Here is a 19,861-nt window from a genome sequence, read left to right as displayed (position 1 = left end):
AGAGATGACCGGATGGTATGCGGCCAAGATCTCACCGATGCCGTTCCGTCCCCGGCAGTGAATCCTGGAATCGGACCACAACTGCTGCACGCGGAGACCTAAAAACTAAACTAAAACTAAACTAAAACTAAACTAAAACTAAAAATCCTGCTTGCTGATAAGTAGAAGAACAACCACATGCTATTACTGCTTTTAACTAGCACCTGACCAGGAGGGTGCTACACACAGGGCCCCTGCTCAAGCAAAGCCTGCATCATGCCCCAGGCTGAACAGACTATGGAATATAGGCACAGTGTGTTATGTCCCCCCCCCCCCCCCCATCAGGAAAAAGGGAAAAAGGGATGCATTGTCACATGATAGAACTTTTTAAAAAGTTGTTAAAAAGTTAGGAAATAACTTTTCTGAAACTAAGCAAAAGAGTTATGGTGCCTACACAGTTATAACTGTATTAGAATGTGTCTACTCATAAAAATACTCATGTTTATGATCTATGATTTAATATAGCAGTTCAGCTTTTCAGAGCATAGGTCTGTTGCTACTGGTAGATGATAACGGGTTAAATAAAACAATTTTGGTTGCTTTAGTTGTGCTAAGTTTTTTTAGTGATTTAATGCAAGTCTGACAGCGTACTTTTATGGCTAAATGTTCTGTTTGCTGTAAGCTTGCTCCATTACACATATCCAGAGGCTGTCAGTTAAGTTTGGATTGAAGGGTTATTGGCAATAAAATCTAAGGACCAGTGGTTTCCACAATCAACATTCTGACCTTAATCTGGAACTTTAAAATGATATCCTGCCAACAGCTGGTGGCAGTGCCAGCGAGAATGTGTCACCTTGCCCCCTGGTATGCAGAAGTGATATTTTTGTGGAGCTGTATCCATGGCCCTATCATCAGTTAATGCTTCTTTCAATAAACTGTAGCCTTGAAAATTGTTGTTTTCTAAAGTCCTCTTGTGTTATAGCTTTTAGTTTTTACATTTTATTTTGCTTGCTTCATGTAATGCACTATATTTTATTGTCAGATAACCTAAAATACAACCATCCAAAATACATAGTTACATAGTTAGTGAGGTTGAAAAAAGATATCAGTCCATCCAGTTCAACCTATGATGTGTGTGTTTGCTTTAACCGTACATTGTATACCCCTGTATGTTGTGGTCTTTAAGGTGTCCATCTAATAGTTTTTTGAAACTATCAATGCTCCCTGCTGATACGACTGCTTGTGGAAGAGAATTCCACATCCTTACCGTTCTTACAGTGAAGAACCCCTTACGCACTTTAAGGTTAAACCGCCTTTCCTCAAGTTTTAGTGAGTGGCCACGTGTCTTATTGTATCTCCTTTCTCTGAATAGTTTGTTCCTTATGCTCGGGTCACCAGTACAGTATTTGTACATTGATATCATATCCCCCCTCAATCGTCTTTTCTCCAGAGAGAAAAGGTTCAGTGCTTGTAGTCTTTCCTCATAGCTGATGTCCTCCATTCCCCTAATTATTTTTGTTGCCCTTCTCTGGACTTTCTCCAATTCCAGCACATCCTTCCTGAGGACCGGTGCCCAGAACTGGACAGCATACTCCAGATGTGGCCGGACCAGAGTCTTGTAGAGTGGGAGAATAATCTCTTTATTTCTGGAGTGAATCCCCTTTTTTATACATCCCAGTATTCTGTTGGCTTTGCTTGCGGCGGCTTGGCATTGCATGCCACTGCCAAGCTTGTTGTCTACCAGTACCCCCAAGTCCATTTCCATCCTAGACTCAATACATCATACACCTGTCAGCCTAGGAGCGAAGGTACCTCTGTTCTAACAGAAAAGCATTTCTGAATGGAACAAATCATCACCTTCTAAACAAAAATAATATAAGCATGTCATGGAAATGCTACTGGCTTATTAAGGAAAGAATCGTCAGGATAAATGATAAATAAGGATGTACAGAATGCAGTGAAACACAGCAATCCATTGGAAATAGCCTGTTATCTCATTTGACTACATTAAATTGAGTAGCTAGTGAAATTCCCTGAAAAAATGGTAACCTTCCCTACAACCTTAAAGTGATTCTAAATGATCAACTTGTAAAACAGCCCATTCAATTTAAAATAGATTTGAAAGACAAAACATTTTTGGACAAATATAAAAATAAATTATAAATACCTGTTTTCCCTTTTCTGTAAGTGATCACATTCCCTCTGTTCTCAGCTGCATAAGAGTTGGGGGAGGAAAAGCAGCAGCACACTGAGCTTTCCAGTGAAAGCTGTGCAGCGGGTGCATGTTCAGGACAAGTCTGATTATTGGAGGAGAGCACGCAGAGTTTCCAGCATAGCTAGAGAACTGACCATGATGTGCTCTCCTTGCCTAGTGCGGTCAATTGTTAACAGAAAAGCAAGGGGACTAGCAGGAAGACCTGGGATTTCACACAAAGGAAGCAATACAAAGAGAAAAGGAGACTTTCTAATACAAGTTCATGGTACAGCAGGCACATATCAGGAATATGAAGTGTTGGGGTAACAAACACTTTTAACAATCTCTAGTTCTTAAACCATTAAAACCAAACCTCCATGTTCCTCCAAACCTTACACCATCTCTTTATATCTATTCCTAAAAGGAACTGTCACATTGGTCATGGGTTTTCAGCAATGCCAGATAAATGTAGGCCCTAAATGGGGCCCATGCACACAATCTAAAGAACCACCTTGTATGAATCAGTGCATCCAACAGTGAGTGATAGACTTTGCTGTAGAATCACTCTCAGGTTGCAATCCCTAGATATACCCAGGGATGAGCACAGTTGTCAGAAACAGGATAAAGTACAAAAATGAGGGATGAGACTGTGGTTGCATACAAGCAAAAGGGCAAGGCAGAGATCAAACAAACAAGGCGAGCATCAGACAGGAATTATTGTGAAGGGCAAGCTTTAACGTCATCAACGGGAATCAGAAGAATCACAAGAACCAGAGGCTAGAAACACTTCCCTTTATGGCACTTAGGCTAAGTTTTTACACAATTGCATTGATGTAATGCGGGTTACATGCATTAGTAAGCTGCAGTGTAATTTATTTGCACTGCAGCATTCCACTAAGTCCTTCATTTTCTATAAAAAGGATGCAGTTTTAGCTACACTGGGCTGTGTTGACCTTCCATTTAAAATGAATGATCTGCCTTAACATTACTCACTTTAATGTGTGTGCATTGAACAAATTCATAAAAGGTGTGCCTGGGAGTTTTCCAGTGTAGCACCCTCCTAGGTGCTAGGCAGTGAGTATAGTTTTGGCTCTGCCTATCAGAGGAGCAGCAAGCAAAATCTATATTGCACTCTGCTTAACAGAGAACAGGATCTGTAGTTAGGTCTGTTCAGTGTGCCCAGTGTGTGATTCATCTGGTCTCAGGGAGTGTCCCCAGCTGATCCAATGGGGAGCCACGTTGGATGCTGGAGGAAACCTGACCAATGACACACAGGCTGCCCCAGGGATTGGCACAGACAGTTGGTCTTGGTGCATTATGGGGCAGGGTATTCAAAGCCACGGGCACATGAGGTAGAGGTCTTTTGTCGGGAAACAAAGTCCCAGAAGGAGGGCGGCGGCTGCCTCCTCTTCTGCTGCAGTTGGTGATGGTCACAGGCAGTCGGCCTGGTGAGCCATTGGTGTGAGGCTGAACCCAGAGGTCCAGGGGAGCTGACTGGAGGAGTTGGGGCACTGCGAGAATATGTAAAAACAGTATCGTGAGTACAGAGGATCTTGCCCAGGGGTCTGCCCAGGAAGGGGACCACTCCGAAGTGTAGAGTCAGTGTATGGGTGTCAGCTAGAACAGAGAAAGGGGGTACTGGGGTAGTACCCTGAAGAGAAACACAAATAGGAACAATTACCTCATCTTCATTCAAGTGGCAGGATGAAGTAGTGGCCTTGCCAGATTCTCAAGTTAGAAGTCCTCTGAAGTGTGAATAGTTAACAGTTAGAGTATCCCACTCATCCCTTCTCCTATCCCAATACAAATAAAACAACAAAAACAACAACCCCTAGACGGATCATTGATTGAGCCAAGAACTTAAAGTATTAAGATTTCTGCAAGCAGTTGCTATGGGTAACCCAGGGGAATCCAAAAGTGTCATTCTTCAGCAGTCTTCTAGGGCAGTGTTTCCCAACTCCGGTCCTCAGGGCACACTAACAGGCCAGATTTTAAGTATTACCTTGGGGAGATGCAGACTAGTATACTGCAATCACTGAGCAGCAAATGATATCACCTGTGATGTATTTCAGTTTTCTTGCAAACCTGGCCTGTTAGTGTGCCCTGAGGACCGGAGTTGAAAAACACTGCTCTAGGGGGCAGTGCTACACCAGCGAAATATGGGCATGGGCATGCATGTGGGCAAATACCCATGGAACACTTAAGGGCTGTATAAACATAAATGACTAGATGACACACGTCTTCAACGGGATTGAAGGCTTTGAATTCAAGGCAAGGCTGATGCAGGATTTCAGTAACAGGCAAAAGGAGGACACTAACTCTCCTTGTAACACTAGCACTAACCCTCCCTGTAACCTTACCACTAACTCTCCCTGTAACCTTACCACTAACCCTCCCCTGTTACCTTAACACTAACCTTCCCCGTTACCTTAACACTAACCCTCCCTGTTACCTTAACACTAACTCTCCCTGTAACCTTAACACCAACTCTCCCTGTAACCTTACCACTAACCCTCCTTGTAACCATACCACTAACCGTCCCTGTACCCTAAACACTAACCCTGTAACCTTACCACTAACCCTTCCTGTAACCTTAACACTAACCCTCCCTGTAACCGGAAAGCATTTTTTACCCTAAAAAAAAACAGATCCTGTTTCCTTTAAAGTATGATATACAGCACATTGCTTGTGTTGTGTAATTTGGCCCCTCGTATCACCTAAAATACCTGGCTGATCCTGCCAGTTTCTACCCTCCTTCCTGTACACTGACCATGGTATATCATGGCTGCTGAGCCCTGACACCATGGTCAGCATATGTGTCTCCATCCTCTGCAGCTATCTGCAGCTCTCCTCTGTCTCCCTCTGTCCTCCTCCCCCCTCCCCTCTTTGCCTGTCAGCTCAATACTGCCACTCTGCTCCCCTCCCCGCTGCTACAAAACTATGTTATGTTTTACATCATCCCCTCTGTTAAGGCCCGTACACACGTAGCGATTGTCGGCCGTAAATATTCGGCCGCCGACCGATCAGCCGATTGTCGGCTTGTTAGTATGATGCTTCCGACAACCGACTGCGACTTTTCGGCCGAACAGAATCTGGTGTGCAGGCATTAAAATTTTTGTTGGCCAACACCAGAACGGCCGATTGTTCGCCAGTCAGTACAGAATTCGGCCGATAAACAGCAGATGAGCAAGACTGGGCATGCTCAGAGAAGAAAAAACACACGGAAAGTTAACCATCACATGACATCACTTCTGCAGTCGGCTGTTGTTGGCCGACAAAATTCGTGTGCAGTCTTTTGCACTTTTCAACCGACAGGACAGCACCGGACAAAAGACAGCCGATCGTTCGGCTGATATTCGGTACGTGTGTACGGGGCTTTAGATTACAAACTGTATCCTAGTTCCTGTGCTTTATTACCTGTTTTCACAACGCCGCTCGGCCGTCGCATGGCTCCCGGCTCTCTCCTCCTTTCCTCCCCGCCTCCCCAGCTGACGTCAGAGGAAGTTCTTGGCCCCGCCCCCCTGGATATGTCAGACAGGGAGAGAAGAGAGCCGGGAGACACATGATCACCACTCGGAGCTGTGAAAACAGGTAGAAATCCACTTTTTTTTTTAAATAAAGCACAGGCAGTAGGATACAGTTTGTAATCTAACAGAGAGGATGATGTAAAGATCACATAGTGCAGTGGTCTCCAAACTGCAGCCCAGGGGCCAGATGTGGCCCTTTGCTTGCCTTTATCTGGCCCTTGGGGCAATGTTCCACCAACTGACACCAATGATGGGGAACCATTCCCCCTATTGACGCTCTCAATAGGACACTATTTCTCATTTTAAAACAAATGATGGGCTCTGATGCTGGGGCATTTTTCTACACCCACTAGCCACATTCCGGCCCCCCTAAAGCATGTAGAACAGTAAATTGGCCCTTTGTTTAGAAAGTTTGGAGACCCCTGATATAGTGGCTTAACAACCACTTTAACACTAACCCTTTCTGTTACCTTAACACTACCCTCCCTGTAATCTTAAAACTAACCCTTCCTGCTACCCTAACACTAACACTAACTCTGCTTGTTACCCAAACCTTCACACAAGCAATTCCACATATAAACATAACCACGTGTTTGCATATTCACCTCTGTGCCAATATCCATTTAGGAAAATGTGTATTTGGTGAATTAGGAAATGTTTGTGAAGTATCATTCAAGCTATTTAAGTACCTTTATATTTGCTGGACCTGAAATGAATCTGTTTTTGGAGAACCTGTCTAACCTAGTTGCATCATTTTCCATATAAACTTCTCTGGAAAGAAAACGAAGAAGTCATCAGCCTTTATTGTGATGGCTGGTGAGCTCTTATCAGCTTTTTAATTATCCAAATGGCAATTATAAGCAGTGCAATCTTCCTGCGTCTAGCCACAGACCATAGCCTAATCCAGCTGTTTGCAATGGCCAAGGCTGCCTTCTGATTGGGAACATTTCAACACATTCCTCAAGCAAGTGGTAAATTGCAGCAGTTACTGCAATTTTCACGGCATCTTAGAGTTTCAGCAGTCAGATTGTTTCATTCTGGTGCCATGATCTCAGTGGTGCCACTGTAGGGATCATCATAGGACACTTTTGGTGGTAATAAGTGTGTTAACTCCAAGAAAGGTTTCAGATAAGCATTACGGTTAAACTTCAGGGGTTACAAATGAAACATTTAATGTTTTTAAAATTGATTATACACTGGTAAAGGATAAAACCTTTTTTAGGTTTTTGTTACTGTCAGGCTGACCATTGGAGTGACTCCCCCTCACTTTCTGTCCCTGTAACCGTTGTTACTGAGTTAAATGAAAGAGAATCCCCTAATGGTAAATGGACAACAATAAAACCAGACATAAATTGTAACTCTTTCCCACTTTAATAAAAACAATTAGAATTCTACGATGGTGACACTTTAGGGGTTATGTGTTAGGTGATATTTAGTGACTCTGTCGCTTAAAAAAAAAGAAAAATAGCAAAGAAATCTCTGTAAAAGTTGCCTGTCCCATTGCCTGTGCTAATCTTGTCCTCATCCCCATGAGTAAGCTCCAATGGGTGGAGTGAAACACATTTGGGGCATGGCCTGGTGGGGGGTCCAGGCTGAGACTGCCACTTGTTCATGCACAGCGGGTCTTGTTCTGATGTTCGGCTCCCGGGACCTTAAGCTCTTATCTATCATTGTCTGGAGCGTGGGTGGGCTCCTTCCCGAGCAGCGGGCACAGGACTACACTTCCCCTAAGCGGCTCACTTACATACCATGTGCTAATCTTGTTCCTGACACTTCCAGGAATGTCATATACTTGGCTCCTTTTTATGTTACTTCTCAACACAGTAATGATGTAGGAGCCATTGGAAGAAATCATAGCGTGTAAGGGGTAGCAGGCATTCCACACACCCAGCAACATGTTGGATAGGGAAGATTCTTTGGTAGTGATGGAGAACACAGATCAGTGGTATGGGCAGTAGCACAGCCGCATATTTAATTGTGTTCTTTTACAGGAACTTCTTTGTGTGTCCAACTAACAGAGTCATGTTAATGGGTTAGGTATGAAGGTTTTGTGCAAGGAGAGGAATAAGTGTGTGGGGTGGTGCTTGAGTGTAAATGGAAAACGGTCTATACCACAAACAACACCTCAAGGCCTGTAGATCTATGTTGCGTGCATGGCAGTGAAGGCATTGCAGAACAGCAGAATGTTAAGTGGAAGCCAGCACACTGGTAATTGAAAATGAACAACCTTAGTTTACTTGTTTAGCATATTATCAACTGCGTATTGAGGCTGAGCAGGGACTCCTTTATTAAGATGACAAGCACAGATCTTTTTTTGTTCGTCCCACTTGGGTCAAAAATAATCCAAGTATATGCAATCATCGACATAGAAGACCTAAGTGGTTTCTCCATTCAACCTCCATGTCTTTACTGTGTGCCCCTTATCTAGCCACTTGATTGGGGTAAGGAGCAGAGACAGTTGGCCTAAGAGGCAAGAAGTATAAATATGTCCTTGCTGGCAACCTTTATTGCACTATACAGTAAGCAATCTGCACACTGTCGGCAGAGGCTTAAATCTTGTGTAGGAAAACAGCGTAGACCTAATGCCAAGATAAAGGGCCAACATTGAACCTTATATGCTGTGCCAACAGAACTATGTTCACAAAACAGAACCTACCTCTAAGCAAAGCTGTTTATGTGAACCAAATAACCAATGAAAAAAAAAGGGGGGGCAACCTATTATAGGGGAAAAGGGTAAATCGTGAAACAATGGTGACTAATTAGCACAACAAACATTCATTAATTCTGACCATTACAGTTAAAAAATATTTCTTCCAATAATATCCTCCATGTATTTATTTCCTAAAGTGGAAGTAAAGTCCACTTTTTTACTTATACCTACGGGTAAGCCTATAATAAGGCTTACATGTCGGTACAGTGGATGTCTCCTAAACTTGCACTGTTTAGGAGATATTCACACGGGATGCAGCCAGTGATCTCACCGGCACATGTGCTCTGAAGGGATGGTATATGGGCACTGGAGTGATGTCATTGCGGCCCTGGCCATTCATACAGCCAGAGCCCTCGAACCTGGAGGGAAAATGGAAATGCCAGGGTGCCATGACATTGCTGCACCCAAAGGCTCCTTGTGCAGGTAAGCACATATGTGGTACATACTAGTGCATCAGTGGCAGCCCATCCATTGGGGGGCGCAGGGGCGCCACCCCCCCAATCCATGCGTCCGGCAACCTAATCTACATGCAGGGCGCCGGACGCATGGATTCCAATAGGGGATTTTCTTATTTTTGAAGCACGTGATTGAAGCCAGAGGCTCTAATAGGCTTCAAAAAAGGGTGGACTCGGGGCGCAGAGCACTGTGCCCTGAGCCCACCCAAGTGTATGACAATAGCGAATAAATATTCACTATTGGTCACACTGACTCTCCTCCCAGCCAATCAGGAAGAGGATTGTGAGACCCCTTTCCCCATTGGCCAAAAGGAGAAGTGATCTTACTGGCCAATGGCAAGGAAGAGGCAGAAGACACACGGCTGGAGGAGAAGCACAGCGGCTCAGCCATCCAGCACTCCCCGGCTCGGACAGGAGGAAAGAGGAGGTAAGGAGGCAGGGCATTTGGGTGGGGGGATGTGTTGCCTGCCTGCCTACGGATCGACCGACTGTCTGTGGGGGGGTGCATTGGTTTGACGCCCCCCCCCCACACCAAATTGCCGAGCACCAGCCGCCACTGAAGTGCATTATGGTATAATATGCCAGAACTTGGGGGATCAGGAAGGATTTTATTCTCCTGCTGGAGCTAATTAAATCATGCTTTGCTGGGGGGCTTTTTTTTTGCCTTCCTCTGGATCAACTGCTGGTATAGGATTGTGTAAATAGGATTGTATTTTTTTTTTCCTTTTATTGGCTGCACTAGATCCACTAACTATGTAACGCTGCAGGGGGCCTCATTTTTATTTATTTTTTTCTTGGGGGGGATGGTTTACTACTGCTCTAACATTTACATTTTAAAAAGTATAAACAGGATTTCAGTTCATGATTCTAGCTATTGTAAGAAAACGTACAGCCTTTTTAAAGCCAAACTCATATATATATCTATATAGCAGTTTTTGGTTTTTAATGTATCCAACTTTTTAAAATAATGTTTTATACACATTTGTAGAAAAATCATTGCTTTACAAATATCTATTTACTACAAGGGGCATCCCTGACCTTCTGAAATATGTTAAAGTAACATCAAAAATAACTGGCATGCAACTTTACAATATTAACTTAAAATGTGAACTGAATACAAATATATCACAAAACAGTACCAATGCTTTACCATGAACTGTATCTGATATAAATTTCTTATCATTTAGGTGATGATGGAATTTGCGCTGACGAAGAAGAGGACATACTGACCTTGTTATATGATCCGTGTCTGAACTGTTATTTCGACCCAGAAACTGGAAAATATTACGAATTAGCTTAACATGTTAATATTGTAAAAGAAAAAAAAAAGGCTAATGTGCCTTCAAGATTGCTTTTAAGCTGGCTACATTCTGTTTTTAGGCAGTGATCGGTAACATATTTATCCACCCTGTCCCGTGCTTTAAAAAGAAACTGAGTTCTGGAAGCTCAAAAAGTGAGGCAGGGAGGAAAGGACCAGTCAGTATTATTGCCCATGGTCTCCCTGAGCCGATCTCTTCCCCATTACTGATTTACCATGTATTGTTTTTGCACTGTGCCTCTGTGTGGAGGCAGCCATCTTGGTACAGGGCTTTGCTTCATCTCTTCTCCAGCAAGGAGAACAGTAAGCAGCCTAGTAGTAACATCACCAAATCTCACTCCCAACCTGCAGCAAGGAGAACAGTAAGCAGCCCGGTATTAACATCACCAAATCTCACTCCCAACCTCCAGCAAGGAGAAGAGTAAGCAGCCCAGTAGTAACATCACCAAATCTCACTCCCAACCTCCAGCAAGTAGAACAATAAGCAGCCCAGTAGTAACATCACCAAATCTCACTCCCAACCTCCAGCAAGGAGAACAGTAAGCGGCCCGATAGTAACATCACCAAATCTCACTCCCAACCTCCAGCAAGGAGAACAGCAAGCAGCCTGGTAGTAACATCACCAGATCTCACTCCCAACCTCCAGCAAGTAGAACAATAAGCAGCCCGGTAGTAACATCACCAAATCTCACTCCCAACCTCCAGCAAGGAGAACAGTAAGCAGCCCGGTAGTAACATCACCAAATCTCATTCCCAACCTCCAGCAAGGAGAACAGTAAGCAGCCCAGTAGTAACATCACCAAATCTCACTCCCAACCTCCAGCAAGGAGAACAGTAAGCAGCCCAGTAGTAACATCACCAAATCTCACTCCCAACCTCCAGCAAGGAGAACAGTAAGCGGCCCGGTAGTAACATCACCAAATCTCACTCCCAACCTCCAGCAAGGAGAACAGTAAGCAGCCCGGTAGTAACATCACCAAATCTCACTCCCAACCTCCTGAGCAGTGTTAATTTTGGCAACAAAACTAACACTGTTTTAGTCGACTAAAATACAACTAAAACAATTCAGATGACTAAAATTAAAATGGCCTTTTAGTCAAATGACTAAAACAAAATCAAAATGAGATGTCAAAATTAACATTTGTCATACCTCACAATGGGTAAATCTGTGTCTGTAGTGCATGTTCAAACCTTAATACCATAAAAAATAACATGTCATGAGATTTCTACTCCCGGAGTAAATATTGAGTTTCAAATATTTAGAAAAATGCTTGAATAATGCATTACAATTTAACTAAACCCATTCGATTTTAGTCAACTAAAATGTACTGGAGATTTTAGTAGACTAAAATACGACTAAAACTAAAACAATTCAGATGACTAAAATACAACTAAAACTATAATGGCATTTTAGTAAAAAAAAAAAAATCTATGACTAAAACGAATTCAAAATTTCACGTCAAAATTAACACTGCTCTTGTGACTAAGGGGCTAATTATAAAATATTTTTTTTCCCAAATGTGCAAGCTAGAGGAAATGTAATTGCCTGTTTTCTAATAGATACATTCCTGTATGATCAGCTCCATCTAGTAGACAAAATGTGGCATATTTTCTCATTGAGATATTTCAGAATACTATACTGCATTTTGGCCACTAGATGGAGCCAATGTTACAGGAATTAATCTATTAAAAAATGTATGGGGACATTTTGTTCAGTTTGCACAAATGCTTCTGACATTCAGAACAACAAATGTTTTATAAATAGACCCCTAAATGTCAGAAGCAGCATTGAGTCTTTTTTTTTTTAGGTGGACTTTTTGCCTTTCCCTGAATATGCAAAACACGGGTTTACTATATACAGTATATTGGCATTCATGTATGTAAAACACTATCTGATTTGTGAAAATTGTACATTTGTATCATTTACAAAAGTAAAATGTAAAAAGTACCAAATGTCAAGTTCCTAAAAATATCAGAATTTACACTTTTGGTATAACTCTAAGCGCCGGTTCACACTACCGCGACGCTACTTCCCGGTGCGACCTCCGAGATCGCGGTGCGAGGAGCGCGCCGCGACCTCGGAGCGGCCGCCACGGACTTCATAACATTGAAGTCTATGGCGGTCGCCTCCTGGTCGCCCCAAAGAAGCTCCGGACCCTTTTTCTAGGTTGGAGCGACTTGTGTCGCTCCTATTAGAACGGGTCCGCAGCTTCCCTATGGGAGGCGACCTGCAGCGACCTGTGAGGCGACCAGGTCACCTCACAGGTCGCCCTAGTGTGAACCGAGGCTAAATCCATTGAGAAACTTGGTTTTATTGTTTTCTTTGTACTGGACTAATGAAAGTCATCTGTGTTGAATGAGATCCCCTTTATATGATGTTATAAGCCATGATGACTGGCTCATTGATAACAACACTTTGGCCCTTTTACACAGGCGGACCAATCAGATCCGCCTGTCCGTTTTTATGGCGGATCTGAACGGTCCCCCCACGCATCCTTATGGGGCATCGGATGTCAGCGGAGACATGTCCGCTGACATCCGATCCGATCCGTCAAATTTGGACGGATGGAAACCCTATTTTCCATCCATCCAGCGAATCGGATCAAATCGGATGGGATCGGATGAGAACGGACCGACGGTCCATTCCCATCCGATTCCCCCATAGAGATGTATGGGGAACTGACAGCTCTGTCTCCGCACACAGCACGGAGAACAGCTGTCATCCTCCTGCTCCTGGGGGATCGGCGGATAGTTCCACCGCTGAGAAAAACGGAATCCGTCCGACGGACAGACATTGTGAAAGGGGCCTTACTCCTGTCTGTCATATTTTGAAGCAGAGAATGAATGTATGGATATACTTTAACCTCATTTGCACATATATTGCATAGAGATGTTTTAATATTCACAAAAAAAAAATCTCATTTCAAATTAAAATTATTCTGAATGTCCATTAAGTTTCTAGACAATATACTACTGTAGTCCTGTTGTTCCTTGGCCTGCAGCTGGACTGATAATTTTATGGATTCCATTGTATATATGTTGATATAGCTAATTGTTATACACTGTTTGGTATAAGTTATAGCTTTTCAGATAATTTTATTGAGGACAATACCTTTATATAGTTTTCTAATGGAGGAACCGTAACAACCAATCAGATTCTACAGTATGTTCATTCACCCATACTGCCCTGTAAATGAAATAATGTTATTGATACTATGGGTATCAGAGACAGTTCTTCCATCAGGCACTGTAATCTGCTGTTTCTAAGGCGTTAGGATAAACTTTGTTGGTTTGGGTTTGTTTTATTTGGTCGTTTTATAAGACAATTATAAAACTGATGTTTTAAATCTGTATTTTACTTTACATTTATACGTGATCTTTGTTTGACAAGTAAAAATTTAACATATAACAGTTTGTCTGATTAAAACCTTGGATTCTGATAAGTCATCTCATTAGGGAACATGAGTGCTCTCTGATCAGTGGCGGGACAAGGTCATTCAGCAAATATGCCAAATTGTGCCCCCCCCCCTCCCTTACCTTAGAGTTAGGGTTAAGGGCGCCCCCATCCCTGCAATAATCCATTGCCCCCAGGGCAGCCGGCCCTCCTACCCACCCCTTGTCCCGGCCCTGGCTCTGATGACCTATTGAGTTCTGTAAGCAATGGTCTAATTCAAGTTTTACATGTCAAAGTTTGACTGGGCTCCACCTGGACTCAAAAGCAAAATGCAAAATATTAATATGCAAAATGTTATAAATATCTGACAAAAAAATAAAAACATGATCTGTGTTTGATTAGCTGCTTTGAAGGCAGGAATGACATCAGACCCCTGATGTCTCCATAAAAAGTATCTGTCGTCTGCCCAAAGCTATCACAAGGGCTGTTCGGTTACTTGTGCGAGAACAATAAAGTTAAATGAAAAAAAAATGCAAAAAGAATAAGATAATAAAAAAATACATTTAAAAAAAAAAAAAAAAGCACCATCTTCCTGTGCATAAACGCAAATGCAAACACGTGCGTAGGCTGGCACGCATATGTAAACAGAAAACATCAGAGTGAGAGCAATAATTCAAGAGCCTTAACTCACAATTTATTCTAAACTGATAACCTGTAAAGGCTTTTAAAGCATCACCTATGGACAGTTTTAGGTCCCATACCTAAAACTGTCACCATTTTAAGGTTGTGCGCAATTTTAAATCTTGACAGGTTTGTTATCGATTTACTTGGGTATTATAGTTTGTTTGTGTGCACCAAAATTCATTAGGTGTATTTTTTTAAGTGTATATTTTATTGAAACTTTGCATTAAAATGCAACAGCAACCATTTTATTCTCCGGGGCCTCTACTTTTAGAAAATGTATAATGGTTGGGGGTTCTAAGTAATTTTCTAGCAAAAAATGCTGATTTTAACATGTATATGAAATTGTATGTATATGTTTGTCAATATTTTTTGACCCCCTTCTTATAATGCTTAATGTGGAAAAAAGTGCAGCGCTAATAAATACTAGCGATATAAACGTGTATATATATAAACCAAGAAAGGTAAATACAAATAAATTGCAAAATGAATAAAAGTGAACATCAAATCAACAGTCCCATATGTGAAGTGAAAAAAACAGTCCACAACGGTGATAATTGAAGTGCTCACTGGATCCCAACACCAACAAGATATAGAGATATAATGTGCTCACCAGAACGATAGGACTCAAAATGACATATAGCATATGAGTCAAATCAGTTTGTTGTACAATGGATGGATAATCCGAAGGGATGACTGAGGTCACTGATGTTGAGGTGAAGAGGTAATAGCAGATATGAACCGTCACACCAGTTAAAATGTTAATTAAATAAAAATACACCAAATTGCACTTACAAACATCTCGTGGTAAAGAGCGTATACAGATGCAAAGGTAGGCTGTCAGCAGCGTGGCCTTGACCTCGTTTCAGCATAAATGCTTTTTTCAAAAGGTAGGGCACTATCTTTTGAAAAAAGCATTTATGCTGAAACGCGTCAAGGCCACGCTGCTGACAGCCTACCTTTGCATCTGTTTACGCTCTTTACCACGAGATGTTTGTAAGTGCAATTTGGTGTATTTTTATTTAATAAAAATTTTAGCAGTGTTACACTATTTTGTGCTCCCTTGTTTTTTGGTTCCTTTCTGGCCATTTGACGGAGTGAGAGCCTCTCTGGTGTGACGGTTCAAAAAAAAAAGCTGCACCAGCTAGCACTCGGTGGGCGTGATGACTTCATGAGTTAAGCCCATGCCTACATGTTTTGCATCAATACGCGTCATCAGGGGAACGAGAGCAACGAGCACCAGCACTTTAAAAGAAACCTGTGAGGTCCAAACTTTGGCTAGCCTTTTTAAAAAAAAATGCTGGCTATGGGACTGTCTTCCTAACTTTTGCTTCACTATCTAGTGAATGACTAATATGGAACAAGTCAGGTCTAGAATGTTGACCTTCAGACCTGTTTTTGGTCAGTAACATACTAAGTAGTGAAGCAAGAACAACGGCTACAGGCCTAGAACTTGCTCCTTTAAAAACAAGTCAGCAACTTCCATATTTCTGCCTTCAAGGCTTCCCCTCTGTGATTAGTTGGATACAAAGTCCCAAATGTTTTTGAGCTTCTGCAGTCGCAAGTACTGCTTTTCTGACGAGCCGTGTCAGAGCGCACGCTACACTTGCAATCATTTGTATAGTCTATGACACAGGATACCAAAAACCTATTTGGAATAACTGCAGGCAATGATCTTGTTTATCATCGCCGTGCCTTCTGCAGCTGTTAAAACTAACCATATTGTAACACAACACAATTTTCAATTAGCACAGGGGACAGGGACCGTGAAATCCTTCAAAATTCCATCTTGACGCAGTCATCGTTATCCAGGCATGATGTAGAATGTGTTTATGTATCTCCAGTTACAGAATGAGACCCTCCTTTTTGTGCTTTGCTGCTTACACTTGTGACTCGAGAAGGTGACAGGTCTAAATTTAAACATCCTTCACTTGCAGAGCTGTTTATACATGATCTGTATTTCAGTAGAAGAGCTTCTAAACTCTTCGACTACAATGTCATCACCATAGCAATAACATACTCAAGGGCTTGTATAATGATTATTGCTAAATGGTAATGTGCACAACTGCGCGCTGTAAAACCGTGTTTCAGAACTGCAGCACTCCAACGCCAGCGCCACAGCCCCAAATAACCTTTGCTTTACTCCAATCACATCAAAGTTTTTAATTAAGCTCGTCATGGTTCCTGTCTGTCAGCAAGATAATAACCACTTATAATTAGTCCCTTGTGTGACCTGGTACATTAAGCAGTTTCTATCAAGCAAAACTTAAATATCTACCTTTAATACTACAGACAGAGTAAAAGTTTAATTTCACCATACAAATAGAGCCACACATACCTTTCATAGCAAACGGCAGTTGTGAGAGTACCAGAGATGTATAGTAACGAAGTAGAACTACTTAAGTACTGTACTTAAGTACCGAAATGCGGTATCTGTACTTTCCTAGAGTAGAATTTTTTTCTCCTACTTCTACTTTTACTTCACTACATTTTTTCGATGATTTCGATACTTCTACTCAAGTATTTTTTTTTTTTGCTGCATAGTTACTCGTTACTTTTAAAACAATTACCACTGCCAGAACAGTAGATGGCAGGTTGCATAAAGCTCAAAAAAATGTGTATAATGTTCTTTGTAAATCAGCGCATAGGAAAATAAAGGCTGTGTATAATAAAAGCTGCTATACCAAATCTTTCCAATAAAAAGAAAATATGAAACAAACAAATAAATGGTGCTACAGGGCTTAAAGTGCATCAAGAAACTACTAACAAACACAGGTTAATCATTTGAATAAATCATTTGAAATAATAAAAACAATATGATGTTCAAACTTTTGACTTATTTCTTTAATAACTACATAACACAGTACTTGTACTTCTACTTTCAGTACTTGAGTAGAAATTTTTTTTCAAAACTACTGGTACTTTTTACTTTTAGTACTTAAGTAGCAAATTTTTTGAAAAAACTACTTGCAATACTTAAGTAAAAAAAATGTTGAATACTTTAGTACTTCTACTTAAGTAACTTTTTCTGCGAGCACTTCCACTTCTACTCAAGTAATTTTTTGATCGAGCACTTGTACTTTTACTCAAGTAGAAATTTCGAGTACTTTATACAAGTCTGGAGAGTACCCTCCTATGCTCTTCTATATGTAATCCCTAGGCAAAATGCCTTTACATTTAAAGTCACATTCTAGACAAATTACATATTAAAGCTTTTAAATGCATATAGGGAACACATCAAGCACAACCTGCTTAACGTAAACCTGTAACCAAGCTAGAGACATTCAAGTTTTGAGTTCTGAGCACTCACTGACCTCTATAGCTGCAGGCACTGTAGAGCAATTCATACTCAAAGTTCAAAGAAGAACAACTGAAGTCATCCAAGTCCTTTTCAAAGTCATTTCACCTTCCCCTGCTTCCAGCAGTAACTCAGCTGCCTTTCAATACCTATAGTAAAAATAGAGCAGGTGATCTGGGGGTGGAGGAGCAAGGTAAGCTAAGCTGCTAAAGTGAATACAGTGCTTTCCCTGTGAATGCATCTGTAAAGGGTGCCAATAACTATATACCATCTGCCACAGAAGTTGCAAAAGTAGTGGCTAAACTGTGGAAGGGAAGAAGACCCTGAACCCAGTGGCAAACAAGATACCAGTGGACAGACCCATAGAACACACAACTCTCATCTGTCATCCTCAAAAGAAGAAGCTGCTTCTAAGATCTCTGCAATCCTCTGTTTGAGCTTGCAGGTGCACACTCCTCCTGTGTCTGTTCTTCCCACACAAAATTCAGCAAAGCTCTGGGGCAACACACCACTTCCAAAGGTAAAAAATCAACTCACAGAGATCTTCCTAGATAGTGGATCTCACCCCATACACTCCTGAGAGCTATGATAATATATTTTTTCCCACCCCCACCATCTGCCTAGCTCTCACCTATGTGAGGGAGTCATGCTCCCTCTTAAACCTGTACCCAAACCACTCCTTTGCCCAAGTCCAAACCCAACAAATGGTTATTTTTCACTAGTCATCAGGTGTACTGAAGCCCATATAGTAGTTACTTGACGCTTACTTCCTGAAGTTATAATGTGATATTTTAGATCAATCTGTACCCAGTATTGCTTTTCGACTTTAGTTATTGTTAAACTGATACATTATTGTACTCTATTATACTTTATGTTATGTTTTATATTTCCAATAAAAAGTTTTAAAAAAAAAAAAAAACAACTTTATTCTTCCAGACATTTCACCTAGGATCCTCTCTCTGTGTCAGGTTCGCCCCCTACTGGGACTTATTCATAGTGCTCTGTGATCAAATCCCAGTAGGGTACAAATCATATTAGAGGATGAATCCGGGGTGGAGTTTCTGTGCTTGCGCTGAACAGTAAAGTTGATTTTACCCTTTGGAAGTGGTGTACAGTTCCAGAGCCTTGCTCAATTATTGCCAGAGAAGGGAAAAAAATGTCTGCTCTGCCACTACAGTACCATTTTAAGTACCTAATTCAAACTCATTACAAGCGTAATGCAGAAGGGTCCATAATATTATGCAGCATTTACAAATCTACAAAACTAAATTCTAAAAAATGTATTTGCTGCTCCTAAACATAAACTGTACATCCCCTTGAATGTTACACATATTATAAATGGCGATGAGCTTGGTTTTGGGCTTGGGTTGGGGTCTGAAACCAGAAAGACATTATCATTGCTGGACCAATTGGCTGCATTAGGAAGATTCCCCACCCCATGGCTAAAGTGCCTGATGGGGTAGCGATGCTAATGACATCATTGACCTAATATGGGTTCATGGCAATATTACATCATTATCGTTGATGTAGTATGGCCATGTGGCCACATTAAAAAGAAAAGAACAGGCGCCACTGTAATTAGCCAGACAATTTATTGCACAAAATACATAGTAACTTACACATGGGTAAGTTGCAGTCCGTATCGCAGCGTCTCCAGCGCACTATCCGGCCGTCCACCGGTCCGGAGGTGACGTCACAGGAAGCTGGTCAAAGACTTGGTTACACCGGAAGCCGCAAATGGAACGCAGGCTCCCGGAAATGACGCAAGCGTGAGGAAGGAGCCGAGTGCGCATGCTCCGAAACGCGTTGCGTCATTTCCGGGAGCCTGCGTTCCATTTGCGGCTTCCGGTGTAACCAAGTCTTTGACCAGCTTCCTGTGACGTCACCTCCGGACCGGTGGACGGCCGGATCGTGCGCTGGAGACGCTGCGATACGGACTGCAACTTACCCATGTGTAAGTTACTATGTATTTTGTGCAATAAATTGTCTGGCTAATTACAGTGGCGCCTGTTCTTTTCTTTTTACCTGTGCCAAGCGGATTCCTCTGAGTTTTCCTGCCAGTGCTGCCTTGTACCCTGCCATTCAGGACAGTCTCCTAACAAGAATTTGGAGCATCCCCTGCGCCTCCCCTACAGTGGTGGACTCCCTTCCTTCTTGCCTGGTCAGAAGCGCCCAACAACCACTTTTCATGAATGTGGCCACATTAGGTCAAAGATACTTGTGTATATTTGCAGCTGCAGGGTGGGAAATCTCCCACCTGCAGTACATTGGCCCAGCAATTATAGATAACTTCCAAGTTCGGACT

At 42.0% G+C, this 19,861-nt stretch overlaps 1 protein-coding gene across 1 annotated transcript in view; it reads left to right on the top strand.

The window, feature by feature from the left end:
• CFAP20DC (CFAP20 domain containing) overlaps nt 1-10,519 on the top strand; it is a 476,046-nt gene extending 465,527 nt beyond the window's left edge. The window contains exon 18 of the mRNA XM_082266497.1: nt 10,053-10,519. Coding sequence (XP_082122623.1) covers nt 10,053-10,165 — 113 coding nt within the window. The 3' untranslated portion in view covers nt 10,166-10,519. The remainder of the gene's footprint in view (nt 1-10,052) is intronic.
• The last annotated feature ends 9,342 nt before the right edge of the window (nt 10,520-19,861 follow it).

The sequence above is a fragment of the Pelophylax lessonae genome (genome assembly GCF_965119305.1).
Source record: "Pelophylax lessonae genome assembly, chromosome: 8".
NCBI classification, from domain to species: Eukaryota; Metazoa; Chordata; class Amphibia; order Anura; family Ranidae; genus Pelophylax; species Pelophylax lessonae.
This window is presented reverse-complemented; position numbering and strand designations above follow the sequence as displayed.